Genomic DNA, 20,550 nt, shown 5'->3' on the forward strand with positions numbered 1-20,550 from the left:
TAAATTATTGAATATCAAACCATAATGAAATTTCCAAATATATTAATGTCTGGAATTATATTCTCTTGCTAAATAAAAATATATTCAACAATACCTGTCTAAGGTTTTTTGGAACACTCTGTATTTGTCTTTTGCTACACTTGCAAAAACTATTTGAAATAACACTTGAAAACATTTTTTTTTCAATTAAAGCTATGAATTCTACATTCTAAATATATTTTCTCTAAATCAATATTATTATTTTCAAAATTAATGCTGTACCAAAACATTAAAATTTTAAATAATGAAAAAACAAACTTTGTTAAATTGTTCAAATAAATTATGTATCAAGATAGTTCATTGCGTAAAATATCCGGTTTTTATATAGTAAAGAAAGTTTTAAAGCTTCAGTAAAAGACAGTGTACCAAGCAACAAATTAAAAGAAAAATCAATTCAAATTTATTGAAAATTTTACACAAATGAAATTTTTTATTTTTATGTCAAACTGAATTTCAAAATATTCATTTGTATAAAATGGTTCTTTAGCTTACTAAAATAAGTACCGTTTTAAAAAATAAGGGAGAAATATCTCAAGATTTTTGAAGAAAATCAGATTATTTTCTGTAGGGTAGCAGTTCTTAAAAAGTTGACGCAAATTTAAATTTTCACATGGAAAGATTTATATATTCTATAGAATTCAAGTTTTAAGTATTTTTACAAAAATAATTAAAAAAAACCTGAAAAATAATCGCAGATGCAGTATTATAACCCTTCATATTACAACTATAACTGTCATAGTCTATGTTTTACCTTTTAATAGTGAATTATCAAATAATCATGATTTAAAACGAAAAAAAAAAGATTTAAAGATCTTGAAGTAACTATAATTGTATAAAAATTTTGAAGTACATACTTATAAAAAACTGTTAAGTGTTTTAGCGCAAAAGAAGCGTGAACGAACGGGAAGCTATCGTAGTATGCAGACAACTGCTTTTGTTCTGATTGGTCCATTCATTTCCAAGTGACGTCAAATTACGCTTCTCTTTGGATATTCTTGGGCAAAATACTGAATTCGTGAAAACAAAATAGTTCCTCATTGTTTTGATAACTATCAATTAATGGCCAGTCAGATTTTGGAGAACTTTATGAATTTATGTTTCTCAGCCAAGATCGTGTTCTATTTTGGTAGAATAAAATTGCCCCTCAAATGTCGGAACGAAAATTAGTTTAGAGCTACTTTTGAGACTTCGGCCCACGGACTATTTGAACTGTACAAGATTTATAAACAACCTGATATTATTAAATACATTAAAATAGATAGAATGATTTGGATCGCCCACGTGATTCGAATGAGTGACGACAACACAATAAAAAAGATAGTGATTTTTAGACCCACTGGGAAAAGAAAGCGGGGAAGGCCCAGGGCTAAAGAGAATAGAAGGGCTGGTTCACTCCTTTGAAGTATCTCTTGCCGCGCCGATCCTCCGACGTCACTCTAGTGACGTCACTTTGGCGCAAAGCTCGCACTTTTACTTCAAGAACGGAGCGTTTGGTCTTACTAGCTCTAACTAATATTGGATCATTTCTTTTTGCGAGATATTCTAAGACATTTGTTATTTTCTATAATGACTTTCCTCAGTTTTTGCAGTGAATTTACAAGAATTTAAAACTATTATCGAAATGCCAGTTTGCGCGATTGCAACTTGCAAAAATTCTGATACAAAAACAAAAGGAAAAAGTATAATTTTTCGCGTGTTCCCTAAAGTAAATGAACAACTATGTAAAGAATGGATTCCGAAATGACACAGTTAATATAAAACCGCAATACGTTTATTCTGTCGTAAAGAACTTTTATAAAAATTCATTATCTAAATAGAAACCGCCTCGCTACTTCATAAAGAAAGGCAGGTGAAAAGAATTAAAAAATAGATAAAGTCAAAGAAAATTAAAATGTAAGTAAAAAGTATAAATGAAATATATAGTATATAGTTGAAATTCTCCTAATTTCATAACATATTTTTTAATGTAGTTATTCTAAATATTTATGATTTTTTTTTAAAAATTATATTCTCTTCAATTTAAATATCTATATATTATATCATCGTAAATTTAAATCTCTATAAGCAATTGTAAAATTTCTGATGTCATTATGAACCTAAATTATTATTTTGTTTCAGTAATTAGCGTTTAAGGTTGATGTTTCCTAATGATTAAGTATGAACAAATTGCTATTAACGACATATTTTAAAATCAGGGATTCTAAATTTAACTTAACTTATTGTTATAAAAGAATATGTAGATAAAAAAAAGTGTCGATATATGCCTCCATTTTTCTTAATAGTTAAAGTTAAAACTGAACTTTTTAAAATAAAGTATTTATCGTGTCATTTTCACCAACTAGCAAAACATTTTTATAAGTTTAAAATGGTATTTTTTTAATATAATAACCAAGAAAGTTTTTTTTGAACTATGTTTGTGAACGGAAATAATGTGTTAATTTCGTAAAGTTTGAAGGCTAATAACCAGAAAAAGTCTAACTTATTTTTACAAGAGAAAGATGCAAAGTTATATCTTTGCTTGCGATCTCCGAGATCTGTAGACACAGTGACGTCATGAGGAGGGAAATCGTAGCTTCAGCTCTAAGAGCGGAGTGAACTAGCCCTTCTATTCTCTTTAGCCCTGGGAAGGCCACGGTTGAGATGGACTGACTCAGTGGAGTCTGATTTTCTCGCAATTAATGAAAAAAATTGGAGATCAAAGATAAATCGGAAGTCGTCATGGAGAAATCTTCAGAGGAAGGCATTGGCTCACATTGGGCTGTCTGGTCAACTATGATGATGATGATGATGGTCCGAGGTAGTGATCTCAAATATGCTAATTAATTAGTTCAGACTATATTTTAGGTTACGAAATCAGACACAAAAACGTACTGTCTCTGAATAAACTTGCCTTTTTTTAGACGGATTTGGATTTCTGGCCTCAAATATATGGGGGGTATGGGTCTCAGAAAAACGAATAGTTTGGAATCATTAATATTAATTTTACTTTTTTCGAGTTTTTTGAAATTGGATTTCTCGGCAACAATTCTCGATTTTACTCAAATTTTGTATTTTGCTACGTAAGATTACATTCCTTAAATTAATGTAACAATTTTTTAATTAACTATTCCAATTATTTCGACTATTATTAAATAAAAACATGAAAATAATATTTACTAAATTTTTTTTTTGCATGAAATTGAGATGGCTTTGGATACACGAATTTTATAATTGTGTTTAAAGAGTTTACAATTCGCTTAAAAAGTTCTGGAGATATGGCTAAGTACGCAAAAAGAAAAATTAGCTAAACTTTGTATCCCTTTCCTGATCAAGTTATTGGGATCATATTTCCCAGAATATGGCTGCCCCTTATACTTTGGGGATCAAAATTCAAATCTATCCGGAAAAAAACGGAATGTTTATTCTGAGAAAGTATATCTTAGTGCCTGTTTTCGTAACTTAAAATATCGTCTACTCTAATTAATTAACATATTTCAGGTCACCCCCTGGAACCGTAAAGATTGAGTCCTAGAACGTGAAGTTTCGATCATTATATCAAAAGTTATTCAGAGTAGTCCTTTTTCTTAAATTTTTGTCGCATTGTTAATTAAATTCTAGTTATATCTTTAAAAAAATGTGCTAGCATTTCATGAGATCAAGCATATATTCTCAATTTGGTTTTCCACACTAATTAAGTGCTTGAATGGGTGATATATGAATGAGTGTTTCATCATTCTCAAGAAGTAACCTCGTTTCCTCCTTGTTATACAACAGTTAAAATGTGAACAAATACAAAAACTTTTCCGAAGCAACTATGACCTCTGCTCATGCTGACCTTTAAATTTTAAGGAACCCGCCTTAACACGAAACTTTTTTTACTGAAAAGATTTTAGTCTGTAAAAACCCATTTGTGTTACACAATTACGTTTTGTTCTTTATTGAGTTCTTATGTAATACTTTTCATTTTCAGCATTTATTATATTATATCAGTGAATTAAGATTGTTCTCCACTTCCAATAATAAATATAATTGAATCATTAGCTGAATGCCCTTTCTTCGTTTGGGGAAAAAAGTAAATAATCAATAAATCAGTAATTATCGATTACGAAAACATGCACTAAACTGAAAGACATATACAGACCCACAATTAGTGAAACTAAAATAATCCTTATCTTTTTATAATTTTTTCGATAATTTTCGTTCAGTTGTGCCTAAATCCCCTTTCTGGTTATCATGATATAATTAGCGGTCTTTGCTTATAATGACATCCCCTTCTTGTTAGAGCAACTTTTGTCTATCTTTTTGAGATTGGTTATGGTTTACTTACATATATATTCATTTATTTACAAATCGCCAATCAAGGCGGGTTAGCCATGGTTGGTAGGGTGTGGGGCCCATGTTCGAAAGGTTGTGAGTTCAATCCCCGTGTACGAAAAGGTGACTGGTTGACAGTAAATTTGTCAGGGTCACAAAGTCCTCCAAGTTCCTATAACGTATAACCTCTGGGGGTACTGGATCGGAGATTGATCGTGTTCTGGATCAAGTCAAAATTACTATCTGCGGATGGATGACGTGTGAATGTGTCATACCTGTAAAACGGTATGTGACGTATGCATGTTGTCTCCGGTTCATCCTCAGAAATGTTTCCTAGACTATCGCCAATGGCCCATTGTGCAGCTCTAGTGCGACGCAAATGAAAAGTACGAATGAACAAAAATGAGAGGGGCCCCGATTGTTAGAATTTCTTAATATCATGTAAGCAAATGTGTCAATTCACGATACGATTGATGATTATGGATATTTTAAAAAAAAACTTTAGTTTTATAATGCAAATGATAGTGAGGGAAAAAATGAAAATTTTACTGTATCATACTTCACTGAAGGCGTCGAAAGGACTGATATATACCTGACAAAATTCATTATAATAATAAGGATCATCAATGAATCATAAGGATCATCAATAATCATCAGTGAATAATTTTACTTGAGTTAGCTTTTTCAATCAAAATTCATTTATATCATTTGGGGTTGCGAAAGGAAGTGTCACTTAGATGAATGCCTTAAAAGTGGGACGCCAATAAATTAAAGAGAAAAAAAATCGTGGAAGGAAGTATAATGGTTTGGGGTGCTTGGAGAAATAAAAAAGAACTTTGAATCATATTTATGCTGCAGAAAATTTATTGTAATATTTTAAAAATTTAAGAGAATCCTAGAAAAATTTTCATTTGCGTTTTTAGAAGATAACAGAAGATCTTTTGAATAATTGGTTATCTCCAGTTAAAAATTTCTTCAAATTCAAATATCTTTTTGAATTCTGTGATTTTTTTAAAAGCAGATGAGCTGTTTGCCATTGACGATTGTTAAATACAAATTTAAATTTAAAAAAATGATATTTTTAAGACACATTTTTACATGGAATAATAGAGTTAGTTTAAATGTTCTATTGTTAGTTTGAAGTCATCCTTTAATAATTGTGTTTCTCAAACTATTTAAATATTAGGAAACAAATAAAGGATGTTAGGAAAACAAATTCCAGACCTGAAGGTAAAGGTCACTTTTATGTTAGCGGATTGCTTTGAAATCAAGGACAGATACACCAGACAGTCCTTTTGTTTTTCTTCATTCGAAACTTTTCTGTTGGAGAATCGGTGACGATATAATTAAAAATAAATGCAACCATTGTGCAATTTAAATATAAAATAATAAAGTTGTCGTGACTGTTTTAAAACCTTTTATTTTCTTTTATATTTGAGTTTCACTGAAATGTTTAATGCATAATACTTCTTAAAAGTTAAAAAGAATACGTTAATTCTATTTTATAAATTCAACACTTGACTAATTTTGACATAATTTAAAAGAAAGTACTCATAGGTTTATTTATAATTTATATTATCATATCACTCGTGAGATAATTTATAATATCAAAGAAAAACAATATAAAGACCTCGTAAGCTCTTTCGGCTCATTACTTTAGTGGTTGTCAACTTAGAAAGGCGATATATATATTATACATTACTTAGACAGTTTGGAAGCAGTCAAATTTGCATATATCTCGAAAAATATACATGAGATCGAAAAGAGAAATGATATTTTTTGCATGGACTGCATACCGAATTGAGGGTACACTGTAAGTTCTGAAAATACGATAGTTAACTTATTAGAAGCTAAATTATTAGAATTGTAAACAAATTGCGAAGCCCGATTTTTCAACTATATATTTAAAACTAGAGACATTTAAAAAATGAAATTTTTGCATTGATATAGCGGAAATTATTTTAATTTAAACGATAGGCAATTCAGTTTAGTCAGGTATTTTAAGGACAACATCAGTGATGTTTGCTAGATTATTGTTCTTTTCAAAAAATGTTGTTTATTGATCGTTTTGTAATTTTAATTATTTTCAGTCTCTATGCCAGGTTATTTGAAAGATCAACGTGAACTTGACAGCATAGGCGAACTACTTCACCAAATTTGAATTTCTACACTTAACTGAAATAACGTGTTTATTTTGTTTATTGTTATGCTTTTGAAACGCATTACTATGAAAATAATTAGTGTGAAATCAACAGTAATTTAAATAAAAAAATAAGCTTCTTACTGAAAAGTCCTACTAATTCGTTGAGAATGAATATAAAGAAACATCAATATTATTTATGATGTTAATGATTATTAATTTTGGTAATAGTTACTGATTGAAGTAAAATAATAAGATGTGTTCTAAAAGGAAAATTAATGGAAAAATGATATTATTTCGTTTAAAAGAGCGTAAAAAAACGGCAAGCTATTATTGATCTTAATGATGTTCAATTAATTTTAGTAATAGGTGCTAATTGCAATAAAAAATAAATTATAAACTAAAAAGCAAAATTAATTATGGAAAATATGTATTTATTCATTACGGAGAACAGTAAAAAGTCGCTATTCTATTATTAACAAAAATGATTTAATTTGGTTACAGGCACTACTGGCATCATGGTAATTGGCGCAGTTTTAATAGGTACTAAACATTCTCTTGCTTAAGTAAGAATTTTATGAGTAAATTTGGAATCGATTACTACTGTCCCAATACTGTACATTTTTGTAATAGATTTCTTACGTCCTCTAGGAGAAAGCAGCTTGATTGTTCAAAATTTTAAATATCATGAAACGCCTTGAGCAACAGCATTGTGTCAGATGATATTGAATAGCGGTAGTCTTTATTTTGATAGGAAAAACTACTAAATAAGAGTTTTGTTTAATCTAATTACGTAAAACGCATTGCAATGCTATGCGTTAAAAATAAATACAAGTAGGAAGTATATAAAAAATGACCTTGGAAAAAACCCTTTACATGTATGTTTAAATATAAAAGTACAGCATATAAACACGTGCAAAACATGTCATTATTAAAAAACTACAATATATCTAATAATTTTGTCTAATTATTATAATATTCTAATATAATACCTGATATAATAAGTATTCTATATTCATATTATATACCATCTAATTTTTCCAATCATCGAATTTATATTACCCATTGATACACGAACGTAAACTAGTGCAAACCGGTTTTAGCAGCGTAAAAACAATAAAGCTGTATAATATCACCTGATAATTAAGTTTTAAATAGAATATTTCAGTGCATCTTATAATTTGGCCAAGGACAGTATATATATATCTTCCTAGTGACTGTTCTTTGGGAATAGTGAGGAAAAATAAATCACGTAAAATTTTTGATTTTTCTTCAGGTATAATGAAAATAAAAATTATAAAGTTGTTACAATTAAATTAATTATGGAAGTTGTGATAAATAATATATAACGGATATTGTTTCATTAACATTAAACAACTAACACTAAAAAATGGAGTCAACTATTTATTATAAGACAATCGTTTGACAGTGATTGCGCATTGAACATGATTTGTCAATTGACAAAGAATATGATTTGATTTGCATTCGTTTGGAAGGAGAGATGAAATCTGTGGGTGGATTCAATTAATCTTGGAAAGAGTGACTAGTCTTTTGCTCCAGAATTAGTGACTTTATTTTTGTGACTGCATTAAGGGTTAGAGGTGACGACCACATTAGAATTTCTTTCGCATAATTCCGGTCTACATATGTTAGTGATTGATTTAAGACCAGAAACTTTTTAATTCTTTTCTCAGATAGTATAAATTCGTTTTTGTACAGCCTCACTTCAATGATATTATCAAAAGATGCATTCAAAAGCAAGGTGGCATTTTCAAAACAACCTTTACTCAGTGCATACTCTATACAAGTACGACAAATAAGTCGAAATTCTGCAATGTTTTTAATAGAAGACAAGTTGTAGTTCATAAATTTTCGTAACTCATCGCCTTCTCTTTTTGATACAATGAACGGCATTGCTATTAATTGCTTGAAAAAATCATTATCACTTTCTCGCAAAAAGTCTGCTTTAAATTGTTGAATTTCCTCTCTCGTCTCGAAAAAACAATTCATAAACTGGTCCCCATGTTCATAGTTTGACAAAAATAATAAGTTTCAATGTTAAGTTAAGAAATGTTTTAATGTTTCAATTGACACAGATTGATAAGCCCATCTAAAGAAAGATGCAGCTGCTTGGATGTTACCCTCGCATATCCACTCAGCACAAATATGCCAATCTCCATATCCAATAAACCACGATTTCATCAGTCTATCAAGCTCTTTTTGCTCTAAAACATTCCTCTTATAGGGATAACATTCTGGTGGCAAGGTAGATTTTGATAATAACATGTGGAGTGAATTCAGATTGTTTGAATAAATAGCACGTCTAAATTCAGGCCGAAAAAACATTAAGCAGATATATAGTTTAATCTCTTCGTCGGAAGCATCATTTAATATCCTAACAGCCATGTTTAGATTTTCTAATTGCAGCAAATGCAATAACACTTTGTAGCAAAGACATTTATTTTTCAGAAATGATCGTCTTAGTCTTAATGGACTGGCACTCCATATTTCTTTAAAAATCATCATTTCATTTCCACTTTTACTCATGTTAGAACTTATATTACGCATTATACGTGAATAAATGTTTTCTTGAAGATTATCCAATAGTTCAAAAATAGTGGACAAGAATATTCTTTGATATGGCCAACTTTCGAACAAAAACACTAATACGCGAGAATGATTCCGAAAAAATTCGGTCATTTGAGTTATACGATTGACATGAGATAATAAAAAACATAAAACATCAAAAAATTCTGACGAATACTGATAAGCTGAATCATTTTTAAATTCCATACATTGTTGAGTAGCTTGTAAAAGCCACTTACTCAAATGATCGTTTTTCTCCTGCTCCGACAATTTCTTCCAAAAAAACTTTATGGCGACTATGCTACCAATTTGAATCGAATAAGCAATCATATTTACATCAATACTAAGCTTATCATCGTATATTTTATCAGGATCAATGAGTCTAGTTAGAAAACTCCCTAAATCATTCTCGAGGACACATGTCCAATATATTATCAAATCATCCTCGCAATCATTACCTGAAGCGATTCTAAATAGGTTTCTCACTTCTTCTGGAATTTTCTCCCACAAATTTTTGACATATTCCTCTAAACAGTGAGAGCAGGCTATCTTATACAAATGGCCACTATCTAAACTTCCATTATCGAATATTTCCGTAAGGGATTTCACTATGTCAACTGTCCCCTCAACTGTCCAATAAATTGTACCATGTTTTATGTAATACTCCCTGAGATTTTCTTGATATCCTGTCAGTCTACCATAACTACGAAGCGCTTTCCACAACTGCAACATAATGGGTCGAATAACGTATGAGATTTCGGTCTTCAGCGATGAGGGCAAAGAGCTATTGGACAGTTTGTCTAATATTCTTCTCTGTAACTTTTCTATATTTTCGATATCTGCATGTAAGAAATAATACGCCATTTCATTCCTTATATCAGGCGTCGTCCATAGTCCAATTGCAATCGACACTACTGCAATGCGCTGCAGTGAAGGAGGTTCAGAAAAATTGTTTATTAAATCAGCTCTTTTAGTCGATTCTGTTTTTGAAGTTTGGAGTGTCCAGCTTTCAGATCTCTTCTCTTTACAGACTTCATCTGTAAAATACAATTTTTAACTTCAGTTTTGAATTAAAGATTCCAATGAAAACAGTTCAAAGAACATAATGCATACGTAATTTATCACGAACCTAAGTCATATATTTACTGGTTAAATGTTACTGGTTAAGAAGAAATCAAGTATTGTTTACAATTCTCAGGTTATGTATATTGCGATTCAGTTACTATTTTACGATTTTTTTCCTTTTAAACAAAACTGTTAGAAAATGAAAAATAAAGTGAGAACTTAAAAATCAAGTAAAAGAACAACTTTTTAACATCCTAAAATATATATATATATATGTAATAACAGGGCTCAAACCCTGTTATCAGTGTTGTCTTTAGCTTGAAATAATTGCAGTCTTAAGCCATCATACGTCCTAAACAGGTTTATTAAATGTAGGCTGGTATTGCTAACAATTCACGTTCCCACTCCTGCAAAGGAGGGGGAGTGGACAAGACTCCGGACAATCCCGGAACAGCTTATCAGGATCACATCAAGATGAAAAGGACACGCAAAACTATGCGTTCTTACGTTTTATACCAACATAGATTTGAAGTAAAGAGGCACATTTCGTACATTCCTTGTATCCTTACGCATTAAGGCAAATCATTTCTGCTTCCTTATATGGAATTGTAAAAGGGAACAATTCTAAAAATAACTCTTCCTTTGAAATATAAATCTATTTATATTTCAATGGTATGTTTTCTGCCTTGAATTCCCAAAATAGAATCTCTCTACGCTTATTCTTTAATAAAGACATTTTATGAAAACGAAAGAGATTTAATTCTTTTATTAATACAAAAGTATTTACTTTTTGTATTACATATATATATATAAAATAATAAAAACTAAATTAATAAAAATATTAAACAAATAATCTGCATTTAATGGAAATTAAATCAAGTTTAATTAACTGACTAACGTTTTTAAGAATAGAACAAAAAAAAAATGCTAAGTTTCTATTTATAAAAGTGACTGGTTTAAACGTAAATTTACGTTTTGCCCTGGTAAATACCTAATTTTTTTTGACTCTTGTTTTCCAGAAAACTCTCAGTGCGTATGAATCCTGCTCAATTGTTGTTTTAAATGTATAAATAATTTGGAAATATTTTATTAAAACTTTCTTATGGACAGCATCATAAAAGTTTTTCTCATTGAAAATGCTTAATGATTTCAAACATTAACAATCAACATAGTCTGTACTGCAGACAAGTGGAAAATTGAAGAATTCATAGTATATATTAATTTTTTTCCTAGTGCAGACATATTATGAGAAACACAGCCTTGAATTTTTTCTGGGTATTATGAACATGCATGAAATAAAAATATATAAATTTAACAGCATTATATTATAAAGAGCGTAAAACTAAGAATTATTTGCAGTTGTATAAAACTTGACTTCATTAAAACTTCTGTGATGAATTTTTGAACCAAGGAAGATCCAAAAATAAACAGAAAAAAAAGTTCTTTAAGAGCTAGTCATCTAGTTTCAACTAGTTTATTTTGAATTTGTAGATTGTCTTTACAACTTCTTTAAAAATGACGAATATTATATAACTAATATTAATAACTAATATTTATAATTAATTACACAGAAATGAATAATTAATTACACACAATTTTAATATTTATAATTAATTTAAATATTAAAATCATAAACAGGAAAAATAAATGTCACTTAATTAAAGTTAAATTTTAGAATATAAAGTTTTAAAGTATCATTCCCTAAAATAAAAAAATATATATATAATTAAGGTTAATTTAAAAATTATTTATTTTCACAAACTTAAACATCAACTCAATATCACACATACACTTTTTCTACACGAGAAATGTATACAGTATATTAATTTAGTTTTTCAAATGAAAATCACTTTTTCTTTTTAGCTAACAAACAAAATTTATAGATAAATATAAGCATCTCACATAAATAGCAATAAAAAAGTATATTTTTTATAAAATGTAAAATGTTCTTTTACGTTCTAAATTAAATATTTAGTTTTACCGGAGGCTTGTTGAGATTGAGGAGCATTCGCTAGATGAGCAACTTGTGGACCTGGCTGCTGTTGTTGTGGAGGAACAGGTGGCATGATAAAAGGAATAACTCCAGGAAGAGCATTAGGTAAGAAACCAGGCACTGATTTTTTTTTAATGAAAAGAAAGAAGAAAAAGGAATTGGTTAATGTAGATGTTTTGCTACATAATACTGGCTTTGTAGCCTTTACATTTATCTTGCAACTTAAATAGTTGAAATGTTTGAACTGGCTCATTTAAAATTGAGGACAAATATAATTAATTTCTAAAAAAAATAAAAAGATGAAAACAATTTTCCATCCAAATAAATTTAAGAGGAAAATAAATAAAAAGTTACAGAGACTTCACTTAAAATCAACCTTACATTTAACACTATAGAATAAGCAATTATCTAAATTATAAACTATACATTTCCAAATAAAAACTCATATTTACTTAAATTGAGAAGGAGTTTTTTCCATAAAAATTTATATTAAACTCAAAACCTATATGTAAGAAGGATAAAAAAAATTGTTTGTAGTGATGCAAGTAAGCCATGCACGCAGTTTTAAGACCCCATCATAAATAAAGTGAAATTACATCTGATAACAAAAATGGAAATCGCTCTAGCTAGTAATACCAGAGATCATGATATTCTGAAACGAAACATTTTAGGGTTAATTTAAAGTATTCTATAATTCTTACATTTCAGTAAATTTTATAATTTAGATGAATCTGAAAATTAACTAACTCTCCTACTTTTAACTTCAAAAAGGTTTCAAAAACTCTTAACTTGCATACTGAAAATTATGGCAATTTACATTCATATACATGTTTGCTATACTCTAAATGTAACTATAATAAATTGTAACCCCACATAAGGGTATATATTATAAAGGTATAAATGCAGAAGTATAAAACTGGATATAAATTCTAAATGTACAATTGTCAACCAACTGAATTACATTGATATCACAATAATTCAAGTTTCCAGTTATAAATTATTCCAAATCAAATTTATTGCTGTTAAAAAAGAAAAATGTCACAAGAAGTCATATTCCTTATCATTTTTGCACCAAAGTAAATGGATAAATTCAAAATATTCAACAATCTTATATTTTGAAATTTGTCATAATGCTTACTTATTTTTAACCAATCAATTTCATTTTTATTATTTTCAATTGACTTTGTTTATTGACAGCTTTTCTTTAATATATTCTGACAGAATAAAAATAATGCTTTACTTAGCAAAATAACATGCATCTTAAGTTTTAATTATTGTCTTTTATAAGACTAAATAATTGGTATTACAATCATTAAAACATACACTTGCTTATTGCAATGTAATTACATTTATTTAAATAAATAATAAAAAAAACTTTTTAACATTTTTTAAATTTACTAAGTAAGACAGGAAAATAAGGTGATAATTTAACACTTACAAAAAGGCATCCAGGGAAAAGGTGTCATATATATGGGAGGGGCATTTGTAGGTTGAGTACCAGCAAACGTAGAAGGTGCAGAAGAGGTTGATGGCCCAGGCTGACTACCAGCAGGAGCTAACATTAAAAATATCTATTACTTTATACTGAATATGAGTTATTTAAAAACAATTTCAGGAAACGGATATTTGAAAGACAACATATTTTCGCGGATTTAAATTTTCAACTCTCAAATAATACTCCACAATGTTTCATAGTTTTAAAATGTAAAAACTTACATAAATTAAAGTCTAAATATATTACCGGGCAAATAAGAGCTCATAAAAATACACAAAACGACACAAAGAAAAATTTAGCTTTACATATTTCAGAAACTAAATATGAAGTCTACATTGAATGAAACTTCTTTTACGTTATCAAATAACAGTCAGATATAAAACGTAGGAATGATAATAAGTTTTAATAATGTTAGTTTAAAATTTTAACAGTTTTTAATTGACTTGATAAAAAAACTAAACTCAGAATGAAATAATACTAACTTAGAGTTATATCTAGTTGATAAGATGCTTACATATTTTTAACCAATCAATTTCATTTTTATTATTTTTAATTGACTTTGTTTATTGACAGCATTTTTTAATATATTCTGACAGAATAAAAATAATGCTTTACTTAGCAAAATAACATGCATCTTAAGTTTTAATTATTGTCTTTTATAAGATTAAATAATTGGTATTACAATCATTAAAACATACACTTGTTTATTGCAATGTAATTACATTTATTTAAATAAATAATAAAAAAAACTTTTTAACATCAGCTTTTTTTTAATATATTCTGACAGAATAAAAATAATGCTTTACTTAGCAAAATATTATGCATCTTAAGTTAATTTAATAAAAAAACTTTTTGAGTGCCCTATGTGCCAAAAAATAGCACATTAGTACGTAAATCAAACTTCATTTTAACTTATTTAACAAAATGCAAATGAAATATTTATAATTACTTATCATAACTTTCATAACATTTAAAATATAAATATTAACTACATAATGATTAAAAAATAACTAACTTAAAAAACATTAATTATTTTCCGAACACTTTTTAACACTTGAACAAAATAAAAAAATAATAAATGTTGTAATACTTATGCACATTAAAAGCTTTTCTAAATTTTAACAGAGTTTGAACTCAAAATAAAATTATATTCCTGACTTTTACAGGTAGATTCATGTAAAATTAAAAAAAATATATAAAAAATTAACAAAATTTTTATTTAATAAAATTGTAAATTAGAATTATAAATAAAATTGCAAATCTAAAAAAGACTAAACTAACAGTGGCGCAACAGCCCATAGAGGGCCAGGGCCTGCTGTGCCCATCTCAGTTTTCTTAACCTTGGGCGCTGGGGTGCAGGAGCAGATGTTCTGGTTAGATGGTCAGCCGAACGCGGAACACCCAGTGTGTAGTTCCCAAGCATGTTTGGTACTCATTTATCAACCCACTGAAGGTATGGAAGGCTGAATCAACCATGCCCGGCCCGAGGATCGAACCCATGGCCTGTGGCATGAGAGCGCGAAGTGCTACCACTCAGCAACCGGGCGTCCTAAGATAAAATATTTTAATTTAAAAATTCACGTAATTTAAGTTATGCCAACTTTAATACGGACTTGAAGCATTAGAGCCAAAATCATAAACACAACTGAAAGGGAAAATAAGACTGTGGGGAATTAACTGGGGAAATTTACTATTATAAAAAATAAAAAAAAATTATAATAATTATAAGCAGGAAGTTGTAGCCAAAAAAAAAAAATTAAAATGTATAAATAATCTGTGTATAATTGAAGCTAAATCATATTTAATCAACATAAGTTTTTAGAAAACAAAGACACCATAAACAATTAAATCCCAATATATTAGCGTGAATTAAAAATTCATTATATGAAAGATAAGCATCAAAAAGATTGCATAACTCAATTAAGCAATACTAGTTTTTAAAAAATATATATTTTTAACACAAATACCAAATCATCATAAAACGAAAATAACAAATATAATAAAAAGTTAATATTTAATTAATGTTATTCCATATTTATTAATTTAAATCAAATAGACCAAATAACTAAAAAAATAATGTTTCTTATCAACAGACAAGCAAAAAAATAAATAAAGGATGAAAATTTAACATTTTAGGGGAAAAAAAAACAACCTTTATTCCTTAGCTTAAAATAAATGTAAAAATTATCGTAAAATATTAGAAACGCAAATTTGTATACTTTTTTTTTAATTTAAGATTTTTTAACAGATTAAGATTAAGATTTTTTAACAAATAGGTTAATGAATACATTTTTGAATACCAATTATTAACTAGGTCTTTGTGGTATAGTGCAGTGGTAATTTCGTGTAGTTGGATCAACTGGAAATTGCAGGTGGCAAGCATAAAATGAGCAGTCGTATATTGATATACGTAAGATACATCGTTCATACGTAAGATACATCGTACATACGTAAGATACATTTGACATCTTAAAAAAATATTTATCACACAAAATTTCATTTTTCTGAATTTAGAAAATTGTACTACTAACGAAAATTGTATCTTAAATTATGCAGAATTGCCTTTCCTTGTTCGAATTGAATAAATAAAAACAGTTAGTACGGAACAACAGTACGAAATTATGCACAAATCTGAAACGTGAATACTGACACTATTGAAGAGCTTAGTGGAAGAACCAGGTAAGTGAAATTCTTAGGGTGATCTAAATAACAGATTTAGTGATTCTAAATATCAAGGTGGTTGTCTCAATATGGGTAAGTTAAATGTAGCAGAATGTTTTTGCTTACACTTTAATCTAAATATATTTCATTTTTTTTTATAACCGTCGTTGAACAGGCGTCGCACTTTTGGGTATACGCCCACTAATTTTCAACTCCGTAACTTAGCAATTTAGAGCCCAACACAAAACAAAAGAGCTCCTGGATCAAACTAGCTATCTTGGAAAACTTTTTGATCAAATTTACGCTCATTAGCTTTATATGGAGTAGAAAACCACGAGAACCTCTCTAGGTTAGTCTGATGGCAAGAACCCATGACCCTATATATATATATATATATATATATATATTCGCGTAAATGAAATCATAGAGGGCAATTTTAATTTGTTCGAACAGTTATTACTGCTATTTGCACTTCTTCGCCATTCCTTAAACTTCTTTTACGTTGAATAATTCCTATTGAACCATTCTTTTTCTTCTTCTTCTTTTTCTCGAAATTTTAATTTTGGACGCGAGTACTAACACTTGACTTCATGTCAAAAGCAACAAGAACTGAAACATTTTAATAAAACACTGATTTGATGCTGTTAAAAGTTAATATCTTTATCGAAACTTTTAAAAATACGATATAAACGGTTTAAAAGAAATTTAAACATTTTTTAATTTTAACAGTTATATGATAGAAAGTTATATTTATAAATTTTTAACAAATAAAATTAAATCTTAACAAAATGTGCTTGAAAGAGTAACGAGAATTTTAAAAACAAAATATTTTTTTAGTCGATTTTTAGGAGGAAACAAAAATAAAATAATTGAGATGGATGCATAGGAGTTGTTAAACGAAGCGATAGTGTAATGAATCTTCAAGTAATTAACAAAAAAATCGCTGTTTTATACTCTACACCCGTTTTCTTTTCTGATACAAGACAAAGCTGTCTTGTTCTTCAATTCCTCATGAAAATAATCGAGGTACTTTTCATGCTCCAGGATTTATTTTTCCAAATTTTGAAAAAATATCTCCATTTTGATTGCTAAAAGTACTATATTGACAACACGTGGTGGTATAATCTTTAGGGGTTGCTAAAGAGATGTTTCATTCGCCAAATGTTTGACGATGGACATTTGTTAAAATTCAAGAGTCCCCACTTCAATGATCTATTCATAACAATACATTTTCCCCTTTGACACATTGATGGATAATATCTATTGTTATGACCCTCTACCCCACCTTCAGGTTGGAAAATCCTGGGATGGACAGGCCTGTCCAAATACATGAGATAAATACGGTTCTTGTTAACTTACTTGTTGTTGCAATTAACTACATGATATTGAAATTAATGCAAGTAAAATCTTTTTTATCTGATCACCTGCTTATTTTGAACCCGGAATTAAATCAAATTTGTCTAGAAAAGTTATTCTAAGTCCTAACTTAGAGAAGTTCTGAAGAAATTTCTTATGATATTAGTTTAACTATTCGAAAATTACTCATTTGATGAAATTAATTAAAAAGATAACCTATACCTTTCTGGGAATTGGTAATATAGAAAAATTATTAAGGGCTTTTGTAACTAGCTGGATTTAAACACATATAACAACATCGATTTCAAGATGTTGAAATTAATATAATGTTAAAGTTTTGTAGGGTGTGTTTCAATCGACTATGTCAACGTTCGTCTAACTAAAGGTACTTCGAGATAGAATCGAGTTAACAAGTCTTACATACTACTGAATTGGTATTTAATATTATTAGTGATAGTTACGCCACATTTTCTTATTATATATAGGTATTAGTGTACTTATATTTTAAGAAATATATTTCTAATAAATACCTGGTATACATCACTAACAATATATACGTATTTGTTTTCTAAACTTATTAGTATAATTATAATTCATTCTGTTAATTAATCCCCGTTATTGGGATACATGGGACATATTGTTATACATAATATATAAATATACAGTCAAACCCCTATATAGTGAGCCTTCAAGGGAACGAAATTTCAGTTCACTATAACCGGGAGTCCACTATATCCATACTACAAACAATTTTAACTAATTTTTTCGAACTGCTCCCTTTTATTACACATTACTTAAATAAATGACTTATAAAAAGAAATGAAAAAAGCATTAGAAAAACAACATGTAGTAACAAAAAATGTGCTAACTTTTATTTCTTATTACTCTTCGTCTCGCCGTCAAAAAATTTAGGTATGGAAACTGAGATAGAAGAAGCAAACAAGAAAAAATGCTTATGGCTGCATTCCGATGGTTTTAAAAATCGGTAGGGGAGAGGGGGGCACACGTGAAGAGGGGGCACATGTGAACATGGTATGTTTTACCAATATAATTTCATATAAAAAATCTCGAAAAATTTTCAATTGATGGCAGTACTAGTTCTACCTCTCTGCAAAACTTTCAGAACAATGAGACATTTTGTTTTTCTATTCTGACAATTTCTTTGTATCAGCTGGTGTTTTATGTATTATAATCACTCGCTTCTTCAAGTGAAAGCATAGTATAATAAACTAATAAACTAAAATTAACTATTGCAGACCATTATTTGAGCATTCACGTAAGTTTATGACAACTATTTTTATTTTTTACTCAATTAAAAATTCTTTATTTTTTAAGTTAGGTTTAGGAAGGATGATGGGGCACTTGTGAACAAAACATCTGGGGCAGATGTGAACAGTTCACATGTGCCCCCACACAGTATTAAAATTTTTATCCTCATAATATTAAAAGTTTAAAAAATATGCATGCATTTAAAATTATTAATATTTAATTTTCCATAATTAATTTATAAATTTTTTCTTTAAAAAAAATGTTTTTTTTAATTAAATGGTTGATCGCGCATCACGCTTATTAACTGATACACCTGAGAAAGATAGAATTGCTAAAGCTACAAATGAAAAGATAGAAAAAATGAAACAAAAAAAAAATCATGACAGAGTATTAGAGAAGAAAGAAAAAGGTCCATTACAACTCCTGAGGAACATGAAGTTGCGAAAAACCCAACTGCGGAAAAATTATTGTACAGCTGAAAAATTATTTTCTCATTGACAGTACTGTTGTACAATTTAAATTCACATAGTAAGCTACAACCCCTTCAGTATAATGCGTATCTATACCTGTTATATTGAAGATTTTTTTTCTTTCAAATATTATGATTGCTTTGTGTATTTAATCTTGTTCATATGTGCCCCCAGCATGTTCACATGTGCCCCCAATAGGGGCACATGTGAACAATCAAAGTCATTTTTCTAAAATATCATAAAGTAAAGAAATATTTTATTGAAAAATCTCAAAAAATTCCATAAGACAAAGAAAAGAATATTTAAACATATGGACTTCTTCACTGTGAGAAATTGATGATATTTTTTGAAAAATGTAGAAATAAAAAAATTTGTTCATATGTGCCCCTCTCTCCCCTATATGTATATTATATAGAAATTTCAAAATTGCCAACAAATGAAAAAAAAAATCATTCGAAGACAGAAAACAGTTCATAATATCCAATTTCCTCTCTTCTTTTGGTTCATTATATCCTCAAAAAATAATATTATATGTGTATAGCAAGGCAAGGGAGCAAACATTTCGTTCTCTATATCCAAGAGTTCACTATAAGAATAACACAATGTTAAGAAATGATAGCAAAAAACAGGAGACTAATTCTTCTCTATTAGCTGACTCCTTGACTTGCATTGAAAGTAGTCAGTTGAAACGGGGAACGCTCTCTATTAATTTTAAAATTTGTGTACTGCTTTTTTACTCGTCCAATATAAATCGTGGGTAAAAAGATTCAAAAATTTTGAGAAAAGAACAAACAAAAAACAATTGAATACTTACAGACCAGCATAAGCTATTTCATTTGAAATAAATATTTAATTTAAATGTCGAACTCTCTTCCCAAGTACTGGAAATATAAAACAACTGCATCGGAAGTTTAACAAAAGATTTATTAAAAAACGACACACGACTGATATTTCAGAATTGGAAAGATTGTTTTAGGCATTTAGTTCTCTATACAGCAAATGTAAAAAAGTCATTTGGAAGGCTTTAAAATGTGCTAAAATATGTAATAATCGTAGCTCTTAATAAGAAATGTATTCTAATATTTTCCAAATAAGCATGTTTTTCAAAAAAAAATCTTAAAAATAGTGTGTATGTATATATAAAGGCACGTACAGTCCGCAAAAAAAAAAACGAATCACCCTG

General features: G+C 28.7%; 1 protein-coding gene across 4 annotated transcripts in view; it reads right to left on the minus strand.

Moving 5' to 3' along the window:
* Window positions 1-7,863: 7,863 nt before the first annotated feature.
* LOC107443319 (uncharacterized) overlaps window positions 7,864-20,550 on the minus strand; it is a 90,963-nt gene continuing 78,276 nt past the window's right edge. For 3 of the 4 annotated variants that reach the window (XM_087157157.1, XM_087157160.1, XM_087157162.1), the window contains 3 exons: window positions 13,555-13,671; window positions 12,105-12,236; window positions 7,864-10,095 (listed from right to left, as the gene is read on the minus strand). In XM_087157157.1, coding sequence (XP_087013283.1) covers window positions 8,531-10,095; window positions 12,105-12,236; window positions 13,555-13,671 — 1,814 coding nt within the window. In that variant the 3' untranslated portion in view covers window positions 7,864-8,530. Of the gene's footprint in view, window positions 10,096-12,104; window positions 12,237-13,554; window positions 13,672-14,892; window positions 15,141-20,550 lie in introns of those variants that run through there. The other variant, XM_087157161.1, reaches the window with a different exon arrangement.

The sequence above is a fragment of the Parasteatoda tepidariorum genome, chromosome 2 (genome assembly GCF_982258835.1).
Source record: "Parasteatoda tepidariorum strain Cologne lab strain chromosome 2, Ptep-v5.0, whole genome shotgun sequence".
NCBI classification, from domain to species: Eukaryota; Metazoa; Arthropoda; class Arachnida; order Araneae; family Theridiidae; genus Parasteatoda; species Parasteatoda tepidariorum.